Raw genomic sequence first — 21,127 nt, forward strand, 5'->3', positions numbered from 1 at the left:
TTCGTTTGTTGACGTTTTTAGCTTGTTTGCTTTTTCAGCCTTCTGTGATTAAAATTTGATTTTACCTAACTTTTCCCATACAATCTGCAGATTTTCCGGAATCCACTCCAGAGTGGCCAAAGTGTCAATTAGTTAGCGTATAAACCTTCCTTGGGTTTATACGAACCCAACGCAACAAAGAGCGTTCCGATCCGACGCTCCGTATTGAACTGATTCGCGTTCGAACAAAACCGTCGAAATTTTTTATATATATAGATTTCGACGGTTTTGTTCGAACGCGAATCAATTCACCACGGAGCGTCGGATCGAGGTGCTCTTTGATACGTTGGGTTCGTATAAGCCCAAGGAAGGTTTATACGCTAGCAAATTTACACTTTGGCCACTCTGGAACCGATTCCGAAAAATCTGCAGATTGTATGGGAAAAGTTACGTAAAATCAAATTTAGATCACAGGAGGCTGAATAAGCAAACAAGCTAAAAACGTCAACAAACAAAAAAAGGCAGAACGAAGTTTGCCGGGAAGAGCTTGTTTCTTATATTTTAAGTAAAAAGAAGTATGCAGTAATTTTTCTAGTGCCCCAGACTATGCCTCTACGAATTTATTTACAATTTAAATGATAATGGTGCCATTTTATAGCAGAAAATGTGAAAAACATGCAAAAAATTGAAAAAGTTACTGTAAAAACATGAAAAAATTAGATAGGCAAAATGTAATGATAGGAGGTGGTAGAGTAGGCCAAATACTACCAAAAACAAACATAACCTAAGCAAGATAAATTCAGATTAAAAAACTAAAACTGAAACAACAAAAACATAAAACAAGAGAAGTAAAGTTTTTCGTAGAACAAAAGTTGTTCAAAATGACCTCCTGAACACGGGAAAAATAAAAATTTTCGAAAAAAAATTTGGACAGTAGAGGGTTAATAGTTTTTATTGTGACAGAGTCTGTCTTGAATAAAATATCAATAATTTTGTAAAATTTGTGTGTTTTCCATTCTTTCAATCATTGTCAGTTTTTTTATATTTAAATCATGTTTTTAAGTTCAAATTTTTTTCCAAGAATTGTTAATATTTTTGAATTATTTAAGATCATTTATCTCTCTTTCAAGTATTCAGTTTATTAAATAGGTTTAAAATAAGTGGGCCTTGCGTCGCGTTTTCCACTGGTGTTTTGTTTGACCCTCCAGGATTGAAAAAAAAAACTGAAATAAAATTGATAACGATTTAAATTTATAACAAAGTAATTGCTTTGAATTATCAATTTTAATTCAGTGACCGTTTGAACGGACAGATGAAAAATCAGTTTTAAGGCACGGGGTGTTTTCCGGGCAACCTTTAGAAGAAAAAGTAGTCATCGCTACTTTCAAATGTGTCTTATAGGAAATTTTCTCAGCTTTCCAAAGCTTCAAGCGTTCCATCGAAAAATTTCTGAGATATATTTTTTAAAAGTTTTTTTTTTAGGTTCCATCATTATTTGTTTTTTTTTTAAAGGTCCTAGTGGATGGTTTGCCAATCAGTAAACATTTTTAAAATTTATTTATTTATCCTGAGTTTTTGAATATGTGAGACTATAACTAGACTATAAGCAATTATAATCCTAAAACATAATTTTAACATAATTTACCCAATTCAAGCCAGAATTTTCAAATCTAATTTAGAAAATCTCGAGTTTTTTTTTTGAAAGGGTCCTATAAACTATTGTCTTTCATATGTTTATAGGACCTATTCAAAAAAAAAAAAAAAAAACTCTAGAAATGTTTCTTATGACCATACGAAAATTATAGGCTAGTTTTGGAAATTTTGATACAATAATTGTTTTGATATTTGGATCATACCCATTAGTCCTGAAAGGTTTGTTAGGGACCATCCATAAACCACGTGGACACTGTTTTTAAATCTCAGACCCCCTAACCCCCTCCCTCCCCTACCTCGTGGACAATTTCCATACAAAACAAATCTTTTAATTGTTTAAAACATGTTTTATAACCGATATTGAACTATTAATTACTACTTTCTACGTATTACTATACTATTGCAAGCTTCAGGAGAAATACTTTTCATGAGTATTAAATGATCAAAAAATCAGCAATATTGTAGCAGTCTTATGTAAAAAAAACGAAGTTGACTTTATAGCTGTCGGCCACCATTGCTAGTAGGGTAGAGTAGTCATCAATGAGACACGGGGAACAATGATAAAATGGCTCTCGCAAGTCGTAGTTTCAACCAATCAGGCTAATATTTGGGGGAAAGGTGTGTCTACTGGATACACTTCTGCCATAATAGTGGCTTTGGTTGTGGACGCTCCCTTGCAAAGTTATTCATAAATGTTTGATTTTGGGGTGTAAAAGTAAATTATGACTGAAAATTACATTTTCGCTCATAGGCTGCCAATAACACAAAAACTAATATTTCTCCAAATTTCTTTCGTTATTTCATAGGGCATGAGTTGGGCTACAATGGCCTTTCATTAGATTTGACCAAAATTAAGAATATACCCAGAATCCAGGGCTGTCTCATTGTTCCCCACTCTTTTCAGCCCATGGGTAACAATGAGACACTTTGATTTTTCTTCATTAAACTTTTCAAAATCTAGGGAAATCTTTCAAAACATGAATTGGAAGTGATTTTTGGCATATTTATTAAGTTTTGACTTCATTTAGCCAAAAATATAAAGTTATTTGGTATAAATAAATGGATTTTACTAAATTTATTTACTTTTTAGTATAACTTTTGTTAATTAAAGTTTAAAGTTGGCAAAATTGCTTTAAAATGTTCAAGGTAAGTTACCTGCAATGGAACAATACAAAAACGTGATGTTTTACTAGAAAAGTATTGATTTTCGTAGAGTGTCTCATTGTTCCCCACCTGTCTCATTGTTCCTGCCAAGTGCGTCTACAATGAGACAGTTGGATAGCTCTGGCTGTAGAGGTCGGATCGATCTCATATTTTTATCAATGTTAGAACACATTAAAAGATAGAAAATGCAACAAAAAGCTCATTAAAACATGCTGATGAAAAATATACAAAAATCGTTGAAAGTTGAAAACCAAAAGTGTCTCATTGATGACTACCCTACCCTACCAACCACTAGTGTCTTCCTTTTTAACTACAAGGAGCGACGGCGCCGAAAACCCATATTTACACAAAGAATTTTAGAGCGCCCGCCGTGGGATTCGAACCGGCGACCCCTGGATTGTGAGTCCAGTGCGCGGTCCGATTGATCCACACGGTCGACTTATGTCTTATGTATCTCATCTTTAATATTATTGTTTTGCCAAATGAAATTTCTGCGTTCCTGTACACCGAAATTTCACTGATATTCAAAGTAGAAAAAATATGTATAAATCGTTTTCGTTTCTTTTGTGATAAATGGGAAAATGGGACCCAAGCAAAGATCCAAGGGGTCTCCCGAGCAAAAGTTTACACCCAAAAATTACACATAAAGAAAGGTGACTATTTTTTATGTAAAACTGCGTTACTCAAAGCGCTGCTCTGCTCCAGAGCTCGAATCGAGTTGATATCTGCATGCATTTTTTTTATTTCAGTTTTAAAATTATTCTATTTTTCCTCTAAAATGTCTTAAAGTTTAACCAATTGAGATGTGATGACCCTTCATTTTCTTGCCTTTTATTCGCCCTATTATGTGATTTTTGAATTTCTTATTTTTTTTAAATTTTGCCTAAAATGTTTTTGTTGACCTAGAGTGCTTATATTGGGCCATATGCTAGTTATATATGTCCAAACAACTCTTGCAAATTTCAGGTGGGTTTATGATGTCGAGACGACGATGTTTGCCCAGAAAAGAGAATCAAATTTTAATCAAAGCATCAAAAATCAAAAGATTTAAAAAAAAATAAATTGGGACGAGATAGCGCATAAGCGACGATATTGCAAAAATATGTTTAAATTAAAATGAATAATTTTGTAATACTGTTTGATTCAAAATTCAGAAAATGAAAATTGCTAATTCATATTTTGAACCTCTCCTCGATCAAGGACAAAAACTTTAAATCAAATTTGGATTTAATGGAGTCACCTGGTATCTCTTCTCCCATGAAGTACCATACGCCTCCACCGAACCATTTTCGTATGCGGTTCTGGTGACAGATCCAGCTGTTATCTCCTCACTACATCGTTACATACGTTAAACCTGCCCCGCTCGAAGTGCAAATCCTCTTCGTGGAAACATGCGGCACATGCGCAACTTGACTCTTCTTTTTTTTTTGTTTTGTAAATATGACAATTTGGCGAAAAGTCATTCTTGAAAGTTGTGTTCTTATCTCATCGTTCGGTGATTTTGTTTGCAGTGAAATTCTCGATTTTGAGGAAAGTTTTTGGTTCTGAACCCATCGCATGGAACCGCTGATTGTGAAGAGCAATACGATTGTGACTATTTAGTGGTGGCGTTTGATTAAATATTGGCAGCTGATAAGAACGGCAAAACTATTCCGGGCTGATTGAGTTGAAGCACGAGGACCATTTGTGCATCCCGTATCTCGGTTAATTAGGTATGTTTTGAATGCATCACGTTTTTCCTCCTCTTTACATGCAGTTTTGCGTCTTATCGCGGGAAATGTGAGGCGTCGCTTGTCAATGGAAACTAGGTACTCCATCGTGCAAAAAATTTCACAGCTTTTGATTGTTTATATCATACGACGTGTACGTGAGAGTATTTTTAGTCTTTTGCGAAAGAGTTTTTGGATTTTTTTTGTTTCGTTGTGAATCGTGAAATTAAACCACTAGGACTGCTAGGAGAAAGAAATGGTAATCAATATCCAACAGAGGATGAGATAACCTTCGTGTTATTTGAGTGATGCCCTCGTTTGTGATAGCACACCTTAATGCTGATGATTAATGTGTACTTTCCAGGGTGTGAGCTTATTTATGACTCTGAGGCGTTGATACTACAATTTTAGTAAATGTGATTATGTTGTCAATTCAGTTGATTTCAGTTTTGATTGAATCTAAAATTTAAATGTTTTTTTTTCTGGTTTGGCAGCCAAAAACATTAATGTTTTATTTTTAAAGGGAAGTTATATTTAGTTGTAATATTGAATGAAAACATAGAAAATAATTCCAAGAAACTTTATATTAATTTCATAGCGCATCCTGGATTTGGAGTAGCGAAATTCGAAGTAAAGAATCCGATCTGTATGAGTTATATTAATAAGCAAGTTAACCCGTGGTGACACGCCAACTTAAGATGGGATGTTTTATTTTATCATGCTTTTCCATTTTCCAAAGCCTTTGCAAGAGAAATATTTCCATTTAGTAATTAACTACTGGTGATGGAAACCAAAGTCAATAAAGCGAGTTGATTGGTTCAGCTCAATTAAATTAATGGATGAAAATAGGAAACAGACCTCTTTTTTTTACATGTGATGAAAATTAAAGGCCATTGCAAAATTTTTTTTAAGTTTTTATCTCTCCCACACCTATAACATTTTGCCGAAGAATCAAAAGGTAAAATTAAAAATACATATAATAAAGTATATTTTTGTATTTTTTATTTAGAAACAAGAAGTTTTTTTCATCAAGAAGTTTCCCACAAGTCTAGGCTATTGATTTTGGCGTTTTTTGCTGTTTTTAAGAGAGAAATTATTAAAAATTCTGTGAAAATAATTTAATTTTTTAACTTGAACATGTTTCCAAAGTAAAATGTCGACATCATATATCAATATACAGTCGACCTTCTGGCTGTCGATCTTCTCGATATCAATATTGCTCCATGTACCGATGAATTCTTCAGTCCCTTTAAACTGCATACTTCAATTGTCTTTATTCCTCGATATTTTCTCTTGCTTTAAGGATCTCTTCCTCGACACGGTCCCTTGGAATTCTATTTGCTTTACAAATCTATTCCGGTTGTCAATACTTTCACTTTCTCTTGGCTTGCATAGACATTTTTCTTTGAGAAACAAAGCTTTGAAGGATGTTTGACATTTCTTTGTTTTTGTTTGCTGGACGTTGCCATGGTTCTCTCCCATAGCTGGTTAGCAAGAAAAAACAAATTTCAATCGAGTCTTCAAAGGTCCCTTGGATATTGACAACCAGAGAGTCGACTGTAAATACAAAACATTATTGTTGAAACACCTGGTGACCTGGGAATGATTTGAAGTGACATACGGAGCTATTTGAACTTATTTTAACCCTCTACTGCCCAAATTTTTTTTCGAAAATTTTTATTTTTCCCGTGCTCAGGAGGTCATTTTGAGAAACTTTTGTTCTACGAAAAACTTTACTTCTCTTGTTTTATGTTTTTCTTGTTTCATTTTTAATATTTTAATTTGAATTTATCTTGTTAAATTTATGTTTGTTTTTGGTAGTTTTAGGCCTATTCTACCATCTCCTATAATTAAATTTTGCCTATCTAATTTTTTCATGTTTTTACAGTCACTTTTTAAATTTTTTGCTTATTTTTCACATTTTCTGCTATAAAATGGCACCATTATCATTTAAGTTGTAAAAAATGCGTATAGGGAAAGTCTGGGACACTAGAAAAATTACTGCATACTTCTTTTTACTTGCAATAAAGAAAATGTTAATAAAAAATACAGTCAAAGTTGACCCCTAAAAAAATGACATTTTTAAAAACATTGGCAAAGTCACATAAAACAAGTAAAACCTCCAACCCATAAATTTTCTCAAATTTTAAAAGTTCTTCTTTTCAATGCTTTTCAAAGATGAAAAATTGGTTGAAAAATTGATTTCTGGCGATTTTTTAAATCGAAGCCCGTCTAAAGGCGGGGTTGAGTTGTAGGGGTTAAATAATTTAGCACATTTTTTTTTATAAAACAGTCGCGAGAAGTAAATGGTTTTTGGGATTCTTTTGAAATTGAAATCATTGTTCCTGGGGCAACAACTTATCGAAATCCGGGTGAGCCCGAAGATTTCATGAACATCGTATTTTTTCGGAAACCCTACTAAATAAAACAATTATTTTAAACTGGCATTTTCAAAATGTTAGGGGTAACTTAATCCCCCTTTCAACATTTTAAAGAAATCATAAGCAAAATGTTTCTTAATCATCCAAACTATTGATTTCTATCAGTTACAGCAATTTTACATAAAGCCTGAACGTTTTTGTTCAAACTATTACAAGTTTAGTATGTATAATATTTAAAAAAAAACTTAAAATATTCTTTTTGCAATTCCGTCGTGAAACTACTTACTTTTCCTGTCATTTTTGAACGACGAAATAGCCTACTTTTCTGTACCAAAAATAACAGAATCGAATAGCAATACTTTTCAAAATAAATGCGGAAAAGTTCTACTTTTCAGCACTGAAATGGGTGCTGAAAAGTTGAACTTTTCAGCACTTGTTTTGAAAAGTAACACTTTTCAACATTTTTTTGATTTAAACGATTTATTGACAAAATACATGAAAATTCGACTTAAAATTTCACTCAGTGGGTGTTTTTCGAAGTTGCAAAAAATGTTGTATGGAACTCGTTGCAAAACTTGATTTTTTCAGCACTCGTCGTATTTATCCAACTCGGTGAACCTCGTTGGATAAATGTACGACTCGTGCTGAAAAAATCCTCTTTTTGCAACTTGTTGCATAAACTACTATTTTTAAACCAAAATTGTGCGTGTTTTGATTTGAACGGTGAATTGACTAAACACATAGACATTTGAACTGAACAAAATATCGAAATGTATCAGTTGTGAAACGCTTTATTTACACTCTCAATTATCCCTTGCCTTAATAGCAGGGTGATAATCAAGAGCAGTAAAACTCATTCATAAAGTTTGTCCACGAGAGATGCGGCCCCAGCTTGCACGAGTGAATCACATGTCGAAGGCATTATTGAGTGGCGCGCGCGTGGCACTTCAAGCAAACAATTTTTAAATTGCTTGACGCCTTACAGTATTGATTAATGATAACAAATATTTTTAATTATAATAAGAAAAATAGATTTAAGAAAGTTCACATTTTTGCATTTTTCAATTTACAAGACAATTTAGGTGGCAAAGAAAAAGTCAAAGATACAAACTTTTGATAAGCCATAGCTCTGATGCAATAAACCAAATAACTCCGGTTCACCACGTGCGTTCAGGCTTGAACACGCCGCCGCCGCGCGTGGGTTTTATAACGCAGCACAGCACTAATGATGAAAATTTGGACAGCGTGTCAGCGTCAACTCTCGGCTCGGCATTAGAGTCATCCTAGCCAAGGGTGGGGTTGAAATTCGCGACAAGCCAATTTGAGCTAGTACCGATCATACACGAAGTAATGAGAGGCGTCTCGTCGTTAGAGGAAATTGCGATTTTATATGTGTAGAGTGCGGTCATAGACAGAGAGAGGTGCAGGAATAGCTTGCTCTTGTTGCTCTACAAGTAATGCAAGTATTAAAGTGTGTTTTTTTTTAATTTCCCTCCAAGGGGTAAACGTTTCAAGAATCAGAAGGCAAAACATTAAAATAACACTACTCGACATTTCTGAAGTTAGTGTGAGTAAACGTTTCGTTTAATCAAGATATGGCTGCCAGAACACGCTTCAACCGACAGAATTGAATTTTAGTGAATTCCCTGACAATAAATAAAATTGTAATCATGGAATCATCTTAAGCAACCTTGCGCAACCCATTATTTTTGCTACCCTTCCTCACATATAAACGTGGGTGCGCATGGTGGAAAATCACAATTTAAAAAGTTGTCAAGCTCTATTTTCAACATTTAAAATCTACAAAGTTTTCTTGCTGATTAATCATTAATGAAAGTAATGCAAAATATCGAAAATATCAGTTTACCGACTTTGGCCAATCTCTGGTCCCTAAATTAGAAATGTTGAAAAAGTTACGAAGGTTACAGATTGTAGTTAAATGAAAATCTTTATAAAACGTTTTATAAAAAGTAAAAAAATCAATTGTGATTAATAGATGTTTTTTCCAAATGTTACTTTGGGATTTTTCAAGTGCGGGGGAGTATTTTTTTTCAAATAAAATTTGTATTGGCCATACAAATTCAAAAATCAAACTCATTTTATTTTGTTTTATTTTCCAAGTTCTTTTTCAATAACAAACATGTTTTTCACATATGTATAAGTGAGATTAAAGATTTGAATAGAGCAGTTGTTTTTGTTAATTCATTTATTTCTGTCCGTTTCAACATTCTTGGCCATTTGCTGCCCTAGAATGAATAGAAAGGGGTTAAATTGCCAACGTAAATATTTCACCTTCAGTAGGTAGTTTTTTTAACCTTGTTATTGATTTTTTTTATTTTTATATAGCTGTTTTGATTGTAATTTTTCAGAATACTTCAATAATTTTGCTCATGTTTTCAGACACTCGACATTTTATTACATACATTTAGAGCGTCCGATTTCCCGGGGTTACAAATTTCCCGGGAAACGAGAAATTTTCAACCAATTTCCCGGGAAATCCCGGGAAATTTTAAATTTATTGAAAATTGTTATGATCTTGGGTTTGATTAATGTTTTGTATCAACATTGTATATAACAGCGACTCTAATGGTTAAAATAAGTGTTAAAATCAATTAATAGCATGACTGCATGTAGAAAATTTTACAACTAGAACTAAATGTATATTTTTTTCTTATTCTATAAGATCAAATCGTACAATAAACCAAAAAATGATCTTATTTTTTGCAAACAAATCATATTGGTTTCAGATCGTGAACAAAATAGAAAAGCTTTTTAGTTTTTCTTGCAAAAAATAACTTCTCGTTATACCTCAAACAACTCAATGTTTTTAAATATTTGGAGCAAGTTTTTTTTAAATATTTTTTTGGCACCTCTGAAACAATACAAACTAGTTTTTCAATGTTTTTTTTATGGGTTTCTTATTCCAAATGGCTTTTGGGTTTATAAATGACTTCGGCTAGAAAAAAATCACAGCGCAAAAACCATGATTTTAATTAAATTTACGATACATTAATAGCACTCCAAGCATTCTTTAATTTTTTTTTCCAAATTTAACCTAAACTTCAAATTTTAATTTCTTGAATAGTAGGTATGAAACGAATTGAGGGAATTTTTTTGCAGAAACCTATTTGAAATATTTAATGATACTACATAATTCAATATTCATCTCATTTGATCATGGTAAACAAAAACGTAAAAAATCTCAATTTTGTTTAAAGTTTATTTTCATTAAGCTAGATCTATTTCCAGATCCTTCTAAAATTAATATTAAATCAAATAAGTTTTAATTTAAAATTTTCTGATCATTTGATTAATTCTTTTTCATAAGAACTGAAGAATAAATGGAATTGAACAATTTTTTGTTGAGATTATTCATTTACTATTTTTTCAGAGTAATTTCTCAAAATTGGTTTCAAAAAGTAGTGATATGTATACTTTCGCTCGAATTTCAGGAATTCCCGGGAAATTTTCAAATTCAAACGGGAAATATTTTTTTACGGGAAATCCCGGGAATTCCCGGGACGGGAAATTGGACGCTCTTCATACATTTAAAATACCTAACATTTCTTTTGCTGTGTTTTTTTTAATTGGAGCATTTTTCAAAAATATAACATTATTGGAAATTTAATTGAAGATTTCGTGCGTTCAGAAAGTTATTAAATCATTTCCTTTGCTGAGATTTTTTGTTCCTTCAAAAAAGTTAAACCAAACTTTATTTATCTAATTTTTTTTCAAATTTAAGTTCGACCATTACATTTTTTTAAATTCGGATTAAAATAGTGGTTTATGCAACAAGTTCCATATAACATTTTTTGCAATTCCGTAAAAAAAACCCTTTGAGTGAAATTATATGCCAAATGTTCATGTATTTTGTCAATTAAACTAGTGCTGAAAAGTTCAATTTTTCAGCATCCATTTCAGCGCTGAAAAATTAAACTTTTCAGCACTATTTTCAAAAAATAATAGAACTTTTCAGCATTTATTTTGATAGCGTTACTATTCGATTCTCTTATTTTTGATGCATAAAAGTAGCCATTTTCGTCGTTCAAGAATGCCAGGAAAAGAAAGTAGTTTCACGATGGAATTGCATAAAACTAAATTTCATATTCCTAGCTAAATTTTAATTGATGTGAACAAAAAGTTTTTCAAAATCCTTAATAAACGATAACAACTATAATTTAATTATTTAATTTTGCTGTAATTTTTTTAAATAAATTTCAGAAAGTAAAATATGGTCCCATGATAAATGCCTGGATTGCATTCAAAACGAAAAATTGCACTGGAATTTTCATTTGATTCGGTTATACATTTTTTCGATAAAATGCTCAAGTTTAATGGGCCCTTATTTTATGCTCCTTGATTATGGAGCTCAGCAAATATTGGCCCGATTTTTTAGAGAGATTTTAACCAGAAATGATTTTAAAATATCCAAAAAAGAAAAAAAAAGGTCTAAAGATAGGGTTTATTTTTTGTTTTATCGACAAAATTCTGATAAATTCAAAATATTTTATCATTGTTCAATTGTCTATGCCACAACCGGTACATTACCGGCGCTATTTCTCATTTCAGAGCTAGTGAGAACTAGCGAGAACGCTTGTATCAACCTGCCTAGCACACCTATCTCTCACCCCAACCCCCATCAAAACCGTCCGTTGGGGTGACATTGATCCAGATTTTCTAGATATGTTTAATTTAATTGCTTAATATATGTTTAATTTTTTTTGCTGAAATTGCTAAAAAATAATTTCGAGCTAATTTTCAAGATTTAGTTGATCCGTATCTAAATATTAGCAGCTTCTTAATCCATTGTCACCCCCACCAACGGTATTGAGCATTAAGTACAACCACTGACTGAGTAGTGTGGATTTGCGCGACAAGCTCTTTCTCTCTCTAGATCGTCGCAGCTCAGGGGGCACTACTCGCAGAACTGCATCGCCAGTTCGCATCGCGACGTCGTCCTCTCGAAACGGTTTGCACGGTCGTCGTCGTCGTCGTCTAGGGCACCAGGTGTCTCCAGGGGTTGTCTCCTTTTCGGTTGAACGGATTCCGTTGAACGTCGGCGTGCGTGGAGTTCTGTGCTTGGGGGTGGAAGTTTTTTTTGTTTGTTTGGTTTTTTTTGCTTGGACGTTCAACAGTTTAGTGTGAGCTTCTTGGAGGTAATTAAAGTGGGATTTAGCGTTTGAAATGGTGAAATAGTTATTGATTTAAGGTGGTTGAGGAAAATTTTCGCCGTTACATAATCGAAGCGAGGTGTGCAGAATGGTTGCAGTTTTCGTTGCATTGGACACGGGATTTCGCTTGCAGGGCGCCGTATCAAGCGCATCAAGTGGGTGTGTGCGACGCAGTGATGAAGGTCAGACGACTGACTCAACTACGCGAAACGCTGGAACGCTCGCGGGGACGATGCTGTGTGTTAGCTTGAGTGGAAACGTGACTTGATTCAGCAACTGTATAGCTTGAAGTTCGTGACATTAACGCTTGAAGGGCTTCGCGTCCAGAGCAATCTCCAGTGGATGTCATCAAATCAGAAGAAGAAAGTTCAATCAATCTCGGCTGTTACTCAAAATCATTTTATGTAACTCGAAGCAGAGTGGTGCAGTGTGTTACGGCGACTACAAATCGGTATTAATAGATCGCAATTCGATCGAACAGTGCAAGTGAGCAAGAGTGCAAGTTATTTCGCGCGCCTTCAATTGCATCCAATTGTACAACCGCGAATAAAGAGATCCTCAAGGAAGCATTTCAAACCTAAAAAAGATCGTACAACAGGTAGATTGCGACTCACGTGATCCGCGACAAGAACCTCGGATTGACCTCTACGGGCGGGCTCTGCTTGACGCCGTCTTAAAGCAAGTGACTAGTTTTTTCAGAAACAGCTGATCGTGGCGCTTTAGGCGCGAGTTTGAACCGGTTCAGGTCGCGTGCTCTGGTGATTTATTTTTGAAATTTCACGTCACATCGACAAAATCGGCTTATGTCACGGCAGGAATGCACATTGCATCTCATGATGAGCCGCTAAGAAATCGTGATTGTTTAATTCATTACGTATTGGCAGATGTGCTGAATCATTCTATGCAGGCAACAAGTGACATCATCTGGGCTTCTGTTTGGTTGGGAAAGTGCCCATTTTGGTGTTTGTTGAGCTAGTTTGTAGTAGTTGTGTGATGTTTATTCACGTTTTATGACTGGCTTCGCGAAGTTAGAAATCAACTGGTGTGTTGTGGTAATGAAGGTCCGATTCGCGACATGGTGTTTGATATCAATGTTCAATATGGTGATGCTCAATTTATGAACTCTTCCTTAGAGCAGGATTACCATGCGTCTCCATTGGCCTGAAAATATGACGAATTTTCTGGAATATTCGATTCCATCGATTGAATATTATTCTACATAACAATCCTCGATGAAATGTTTTGTTCAAATATCGCGTCATGTTAAAGGAATCAAAAAAATATTAAATTCTTCTTTATTTTAAACAAAATAAAGCTTAACTCGGTTAATGAACGCAAAGCTGTATGCTGTTAGAAGGGACTGAAGAATCCATCGAAACAGGAAGGTTTATCGAGAGAGAATGTTGACCTAAATTGAAACATTACTCATTTCAGATTCGAATAGGACAATGACATGTCTTAAGTTTTTTGAACGTTTGAGTAATTGCAGACATTTTAAAACTATATTTATTATTTAACTTCTTTTTTTAATGAAAAATCTGGAGCAAAATTTGAAAAGCTATCTCTGGTTAATTTGCAATACGTCGTAACAACCATCGCGACCTCGAAAACTTATTTGATTTTTTTTCTCTGAAACAAGCCAAATTTTCATAGTTTTTCGAGAGGGGTCAAACAATAAAAAAAAAATTATAAAAATTGGAATAACAAGCCATAGTCTCAACATTTGAATGCAAAATGTATTTTAAAATGCATTTTACACTAGTTAAGTTGTTTTGCAATCAATTGTTTAAAAAAAGTAAAATTTGACGAAAACAAAAAAAATGCGATTTTTTTTCTTGCGATAATAAACATTGACAATTTTTAAAAATTCAAAAGATGTTTAACCCTCTACAACCCAACCCCGCCTTTAGACGGGCTTCGATTTAAAAAATCGCCAAAAATCCATTTTTCAACCAATTTTAGATCTTTAAAAAGCATTGGAAAGAAGAACTCTTAAAATTTTAGAAAATTTATGGGTTGGAAGTTTTACTTGTTTTATGTAACTTTGCCAATGTTTTAAAAAATGTCATTTTTTTAGGGGTCAACTTTGGCTGTGTTTTTTACTAACATTTCCTATATTTTAAGTAAAAAGAAGTATGCAGTAATTTTTCTAGTGTCCCAGACTATGCCTCTACGCATTTTTTTACAACTTAAATGATAATAGTGCCATTTCATAGCAGAAAATGTGAAAAACAGGCAAAAAATTGAAAAAGTGACTGTAAAAACATGAAAAAATTAGATAGGCAAAATGTAATGATATTAGGTGGTAGAATAGGCCAAATACTACCAAAAACAAACATAAACTAAACAAGATAAATGCAAATTAAAATACTAAAAATTAAACAAGAAAAACATAAAACAAGAGAAGTAAAGTTTTTCATAGAACAAAAGTTGCTCAAAATGACCTCCTGAACACGGGAAAAATAAAAATTTTCGAAAAAAAAATTTGGGCAGTAGAGGGTTAAATTAACCCAAACATGCTTAAAAATGATTTTACACACAGGGGAATGCATTTTAAATCAATTTCATCTGATAACACTTAAATTTCAATTGAAAATTTTGAAGTCATTTGAAAATAAAAAGTTTGTTTGCCCCCTGTTTTTCGGGCCAACTTTGAAGGGGAAGGTGACAAAAACTTTAAATAAAATTTGTACCAGCCAATATTTTAAAGACGTACAGATAAACAGTTAAAAGCTTTTTTTAAATTTGATAACACCTAAATTGATAGAAACCCGATCGAAAAACGGCTTTGTTTACAACTGTTAACAACAACAAAATTTTAAACTTTTTTTGCCTTTCTCAATAAAGTAAGATTTGATTTTGAACCTATGTAATCCGAATATTTCTAGAGACAAAATTATTGGAATAATCTTTAAAAAACAGGGACAATTTTTAAAACATGTTTAATCTTTTAGTTTGTGATTCAATTCATTTTCAATTTTAAGTTTATTTTAGAGATATCAAAGTTATATAGAAAATTGTATTTCGTAATTTCAAAGATTCGTTTAATAGTAGTTCTCTAGATTTTCTCAATTTTTTTCGCGATTTTTATTGTCGTATTTTTTATTCGGTTGTAACTTTGTCTATGTCAAAAGAAGCAATCCGTTTTTTTTTTAATTGTCTCCATAAAGTTTTATGGGCTGGTCATACGAAATGGGTACAAATATATGAAAATCTGTACCTAGAGGTTTGGTGTCTTCAGCAAAGTTAAAAATTATAATAAGGAATATTCATAAAAAATAGTTACGAAAAAATGACCCATAACATTATTTCATTTTCATTTTTTAATTTTTTCAGAAGCTAAATGAAATTTGCAATCGAAAAGTACTTTTTGCAATTCCGTCGTGAAACTACTTACTTTTTCTGTCATTCTTGAACGACGAAATAGCCTTCTTTTATGTACCAAAAATAATAGAATCGAATAGCAACACTTTTCAAAATAAATGCTGAAAAGTTCTACTTTTCAGCACTGAAATGGGTGCTGAAAAGTTGAACTTTTCAGCACTTGTTTCGAAAAGTAACACTTTTCAAAATTTTGTTGATTTAAACGATTTATTGACAAAATACATGAAAATTCGACTTAAAATTTCACTCAATGGGTGTTTTTCGAAATTGCAAAAAATGTTGTATGGAACTCGTTGCAAAACTTGATTTTTTCAGCACTCGTCGTATTTATCCAACTCGGTGAACCTCGTTGGATAAATGTACGACTCGTGCTGAAAAAATCCTCTTTTTGCAACTTGTTGCATAAACTACTATTACCGATTTTTTTAAGTGCACAGTTTTGGAGTTATACTGGTCACTTTTAGGCAATAATTTTCAAAAATTAAAAAAAAAAAACATTATTTTGAGATAATTCATGAAGGAAAACAATCCCTAAAAAATAGTTAAGTAAAGCTGAGAAATTTCCTACAATTTTCTTTCTGAGACTTTGAAAATTAGACAATAAGTATCTTAGATACAGCCGCACAAAGAATTCAAATCGATACAAAGTATTTTCTAAAGTGTCACCTTTAGCACCCAATTAGATGACACTGAAAGAGCACACAATTTTGAACCAAACTGCATCAATAACTCAAATGTGATAGAAATTCATATGGGACATTTATGCCATCAGGGGCAGTTTAGGATCCTGTTAACCTGTTATTTTCAACAGACGATATCTATCTTGGAAACTATTTGTTCGATTTTCAATGTAAAACAATGCAGTTTTGATGAAATATTCTGTCTGATCTTCTCAAGAAAATAAAATCTAAATTTTTAAAATTGTGCTTAAACAAAAATGTTTGCAATAAAATATATCACTTGAACCAGATTTTTTACCATTATGCACTCTGGCTCAAAGGATGTCTTTTAATCCCATAAAAAAAATCAAAAATATTGAAAATATAAAAATACGTATTTTTGGAACCGATAATAGAGTGCATATATTTACACATTTGTTCAGAATTTGATTTTGAGTCGATAGGTATACGTGAAGGTGGGTCTACGAGGTCGAATAAAGAAGTTCATTTTTCGAGTGATTTTATAGCCTTTCTTCATTGGGGTGAGGAAGGCAAAAAAGTGAAATTAATAAATAAATATTTTTTTCCGACTGTTTTTTTTCTCAATAGTCCTAATTATAATCTACAACTTTGCTGAAGACACCAAAATCGATCAGAAAATCCCATCTCAAGATACAGATTTTCATTTACAGTCGAGACTCGATAATCCGAAGACCTTTGAAAAATGTCACTTCGGTTAATCGAATCATTTTTTTTACTATTTTTTAAGGTCGAGTTTAAATGGCGGAGATAAAATATAAAAAATGCATTTTGTAATTTATTCAAATTTGACTAAAATAGTGATGCAGAACCCCACAATTGATTTTTTAACAAAGCACGAAAATAAAAAAAAATATTTTTTTTGACATGATTCGATTATCCGAAGTCCCATACAAACCTTCGGATAATTGAAACCTTGGATAATCGAGTCTGGACTGTATTTGTACCCATTTTGTATGACCAGACCGCAAAATTGTATGGAGACTTGTACATATGTAAAAACTAATGATGCAAAATCGCTTCTTTTGGAAAAGGACAAAGTTTCATCCAAATCAAAAATGTTTTTTTCGGTATTAAAGGGCAATATGAGAACCACTGTATCGCACTAGCACTCGTACTGAGTAGTTGGTATTAGTGAAGATCTTGTACTGTTCTACAGATCCCAAGTTTTTGTTTCAATTGTTGTGGCCGCAAGCCACAAGAAACAACTGGAGGTCACTAGCAGGTGTTGATGTAGTACTTTTTTTCCGTTACTTCCAGATACCGCATAGACCATGGCATCGCGTCTGAGAAAACTGGGCATTACGGCCGCTGGCGTCGCGATCGGTGCCGCACTGTCCACGTACGCGCTCCGTGTCAGCGACGTATCGCCACACCATGTAAGTAGCACGGGACTTGGATCAGTTGAAACAGTTTTTGGGGTAACCTCTCTGTTTTTCACAGGTTCAAATGGAGGAGATGCAGCGAATCCGTCGCAAGCGAACTCTCCCGTCGCGATCGGAGCAGGTCAAGACGCTGCAGTCGGGTGAGGAGTTCGACGTGCTGATCATCGGTGGGGGTGCCACGGGTGCCGGGTGTGCCCTGGACGCGGTGACACGTGGTCTCAAGACGGCCCTGGTTGAGGCGGACGACTTTGCCAGTGGAACGTCGTCCAAGTCGACCAAGCTGATCCACGGTGGTGTTCGTTACCTGCAGAACGCCATCATGGGGCTGGACATTGAGCAGTACCGGATGGTGAAGGAAGCGTTGCACGAGCGGGCTTCCATGCTGCGGTCGGCGCCTCACCTGACGCGACCGCTGCCGATCATGCTGCCGGTTTACACGTGGTGGCAGATTCCGTACTTTTGGGTCGGTATCAAGGCGTACGATCTGGTAGCGGGTGATCGTAACGTCAAGACTTCGTATTACTTGTCGCGGGAGGATGCCTTGGAGTTGTTCCCCATGTTGCGTGGTGACAAGTTGTGCGGTGCGATCGTGTACTACGACGGCCAACAGGACGATGCTCGGATGTGTTTGGCCGTATCGTTGACGGCTGCTCGTCACGGAGCCGCGATCACCAACCACGTGGAGGTGTTGGAGTTGCTGAAGAAGAAGGATCCTGAGGGTGGAAAGGACATTCTGTGTGGAGCCAAGGTTCGCGATAATATCTCCAAGAAGGAGTGGACCATTAAGGCCAAGTGCGTTATTAACGCAACTGGTCCGTTTACGGACTCGATCCGTAAGATGGACAACCCGACGGTCAAGACGATTTGTTGTCCCAGCTCGGGTGTGCACATTGTGCTGCCTGGTTACTATAGCCCGCAGCAGATGGGATTGCTGGATCCGGCGACTTCCGATGGTCGTGTGATCTTCTTCTTGCCATGGTTGAACGGTACTATTGCCGGCACTACGGATGCTCCGTGTGAAGTTACGCGCAGCCCAATGCCCAGTGAGGATGAGATTCAGTTCATTCTCAGTGAGATCAAGAACTATCTCAACAAGGACGTTGACGTACGTCGTGGTGATGTGCTGTCGGCTTGGAGTGGCATCAGACCGCTGGTTCAAGATCCCAACAAGGGCGATACCAAGTCGTTGGCCCGTAACCATATCGTGCACGTGAGTGAGTCCAAGCTGATCACGATTGCCGGTGGTAAGTGGACCACGTTCCGTGCGATGGCTGAACATACGATTGATGCTGCGATCAAGGCTTGCAAACTGGAACCGGAACGCGAGTGTGTTACCGACGGTTTGTGGATCGAGGGCGCTCAGGGCTGGACCCCAACCATGTACATCCGCTTGGTGCAAGATTTGGGCCTGGAGGTCGAGGTCGCCAAGCACTTGGCCATCTCGTACGGTGATCGTGCCTTTGCGGTCGCCAAGATGGCCGCCCTTACCGGTAAGAGATGGCCCATCATTGGCAAGAAGCTGCACCCAGAGTTCCCCTACATTGATGCTGAAGTGCGTTACGGAATTCGTGAATATGCTTGCACCCTGGTTGATATGGTCGCCCGTAGACTGCGGTTGTCCTTCCTGAACGTGCAGGCTGCCAGCGAGGCTCTTCCAATGGTTGCCGACATTATGGCCGAGGAGCTTAAGTGGTCCAAGGAGGAGAAGGAAAAACAAATTGCGGCTTGCGAGCACTTCTTGCAGACGCAGATGGGTCAACAGGTCAACCGTCAGCTCAAGGAGAAGATTCCGGTCAATTTGTCCAAGTCCGAGGTCGAGACTTACACGAAACGCTTCGAAACGATCGACAAGGATAAGAAGGGCTACGTCTCGATCACCGATATTAAACGTGCCATGAAGGTAGATCAACTGATCGTATGATTCGGAAACAACCAACTTATCCCAATGATCCTTTCTTTTCAGGCCTTTGGAGATGCCGAGGTCAGTGGTGAGGAGCTTCACGACATTCTGCGTGAAATCGATACCAACATGAACGGTCAGGTTGAGCTGGATGAGTACCTTCAGGTAACGTGATCAAGGTCACATCCCACATGTCCAGATACCTGTTCTAACCCCACGTTTTTTTCCAGATGATGTCCGCCATCAAGTCCGGAAACATTTCGCACTCGCGCTTCGCGGCCGTCGCCGAGCAGGAGGAGATCCGCAAGGAGCAGGAACGACTCCGGAAGCAGATCACCGTGGACCGTTCCGGTGGTGGTCTGTAAACCCCTTCTTTGCTTCCCCTCTCACTTGTCAGCTGCTGATCATCACAGCTCGTTGATCAACCGCGCAGGTAATTGGTGACCGGAACGGCCCCCCTTAAACACGTGCTCTTCTCTGCTCTTTCCAGGTCAACAGAAGAAGAAAGTAAACTAAAGCATGCACGTGGTTCAACGATCTCAACCGTTGCTCGCACGTTGTTGTCAACCTTAAACCAAACATTTCTCCCACCACAACACTCCACATCACACCACAGAAATCGATCCACTCTTTCGAAGGACCTGTTCGCCGGATTGCATGCGGATTTCTGTCCCCGTTGTTCCCCCTCTGTCGATGTACATAATTTAACTGTTGTTTTTTTGTGCCGAGTACGAAAGATCTTCAGGATCGAGATGGTAGAATCTCGCGCTTTCGTCGGAGAATGGACGTTTTGTACGACTCGTTCAATAGGATAGGTAAATTCAAAGCCGAATTCTGCGGAATTTGCTGACTTAAACTTTTGGCTTATCTTATTATTTGGTTTGTTCTCTTCGAGCGGTATTCCTGTTGTCTTTCTGTTTGTTTTACGATTGGATTGTTACTCTGAAATTTCTAATAATAGTATTGTGCTCTTACTAATTTCTGTTCCTGAGTCCTTTATTATTTAATTTATTTCCGTTTTGTGTCACGTGTGTCAAACTTATGTTGATTGTAACGACCTTGTGCTAGAACTCTATCCTAATACTGTTCCACATTTCCAGGTATCGTTAAGCTGAGGAAGTCCCGCCAATTCACAAATATTTTTTAAGGATGCAAACATAATTTATTGAAATCATCGTCACCGGTACAGCAGCATAAAAGCGGAGTAATAGCCGCATGTGAACGAACAATTTTCGAAAAGACACAAAGTATGGTAACGTTATAAAACAAACAAACAAAATCGCGTAAGCCTAAACAAAACACGTGATGCGCTTGCTCTCCGTCAAAGGACTGTCGGAGATGTTCGATTGAGCCCTGTAAAGTTATACATTTTAAATTGTTATTGTGAAAGTCAAACACTGTTATTGGATATTACTTTTAATCATTAATTGTTTAGAAACGAACTCATCAAGATGTGCTGGAAGCGGAATGAAAATTTTGTGGAAATGAAATCCAAAACTTTGTATTGACACATTTTTTGATCAACTCTTGATGTTTATTGATATACCAGAATGTTAAAAAAAAAACTAAATATAAAATAAAAACCAATCGTGTTTTCTTTTAATTCCGAAACAACATATATAATGATACAATCATGCTGAAAAGCTTAAAACTTTGCGATACGCAATTGATTGCTAAAAAAAAGATAAAAGAATATCAAAACA

General features: G+C 35.7%; 1 protein-coding gene across 3 annotated transcripts; it reads left to right on the forward strand.

Annotated features, from left to right (window-relative positions):
* The first annotated feature begins 4,332 nt into the window (after positions 1–4,332).
* Positions 4,333–21,007, forward strand: LOC120415396 (glycerol-3-phosphate dehydrogenase, mitochondrial). Of its 3 annotated transcripts, none has more exons than XM_039576932.2 (7): positions 4,333–4,508; positions 17,400–17,518; positions 17,583–19,424; positions 19,488–19,589; positions 19,655–19,781; positions 19,915–20,239; positions 20,525–21,007. In XM_039576932.2, the coding sequence occupies exons 2-6, from the start codon at positions 17,414–17,416 to the stop codon at positions 19,938–19,940; spliced, it is 2,202 nt and encodes a 733-aa protein (XP_039432866.1). In that variant the 5' UTR covers positions 4,333–4,508; positions 17,400–17,413; the 3' UTR covers positions 19,941–20,239; positions 20,525–21,007. The 3 variants fall into 3 exon arrangements, with proteins under 3 accessions (XP_039432866.1, XP_039432859.1, XP_039432874.1); XM_039576925.2 differs by lacking the exon at positions 4,333–4,508 and adding an exon at positions 11,811–12,042; XM_039576940.2 differs by lacking the exons at positions 4,333–4,508; positions 19,915–20,239 and adding an exon at positions 11,811–12,042 and having other exon boundaries at positions 19,655–19,857.
* The last annotated feature ends 120 nt before the right edge of the window (positions 21,008–21,127 follow it).

The sequence above is a fragment of the Culex pipiens genome, chromosome 3, assembly GCF_016801865.2.
Source record: "Culex pipiens pallens isolate TS chromosome 3, TS_CPP_V2, whole genome shotgun sequence".
Taxonomy (NCBI): Eukaryota; Metazoa; Arthropoda; class Insecta; order Diptera; family Culicidae; genus Culex; species Culex pipiens.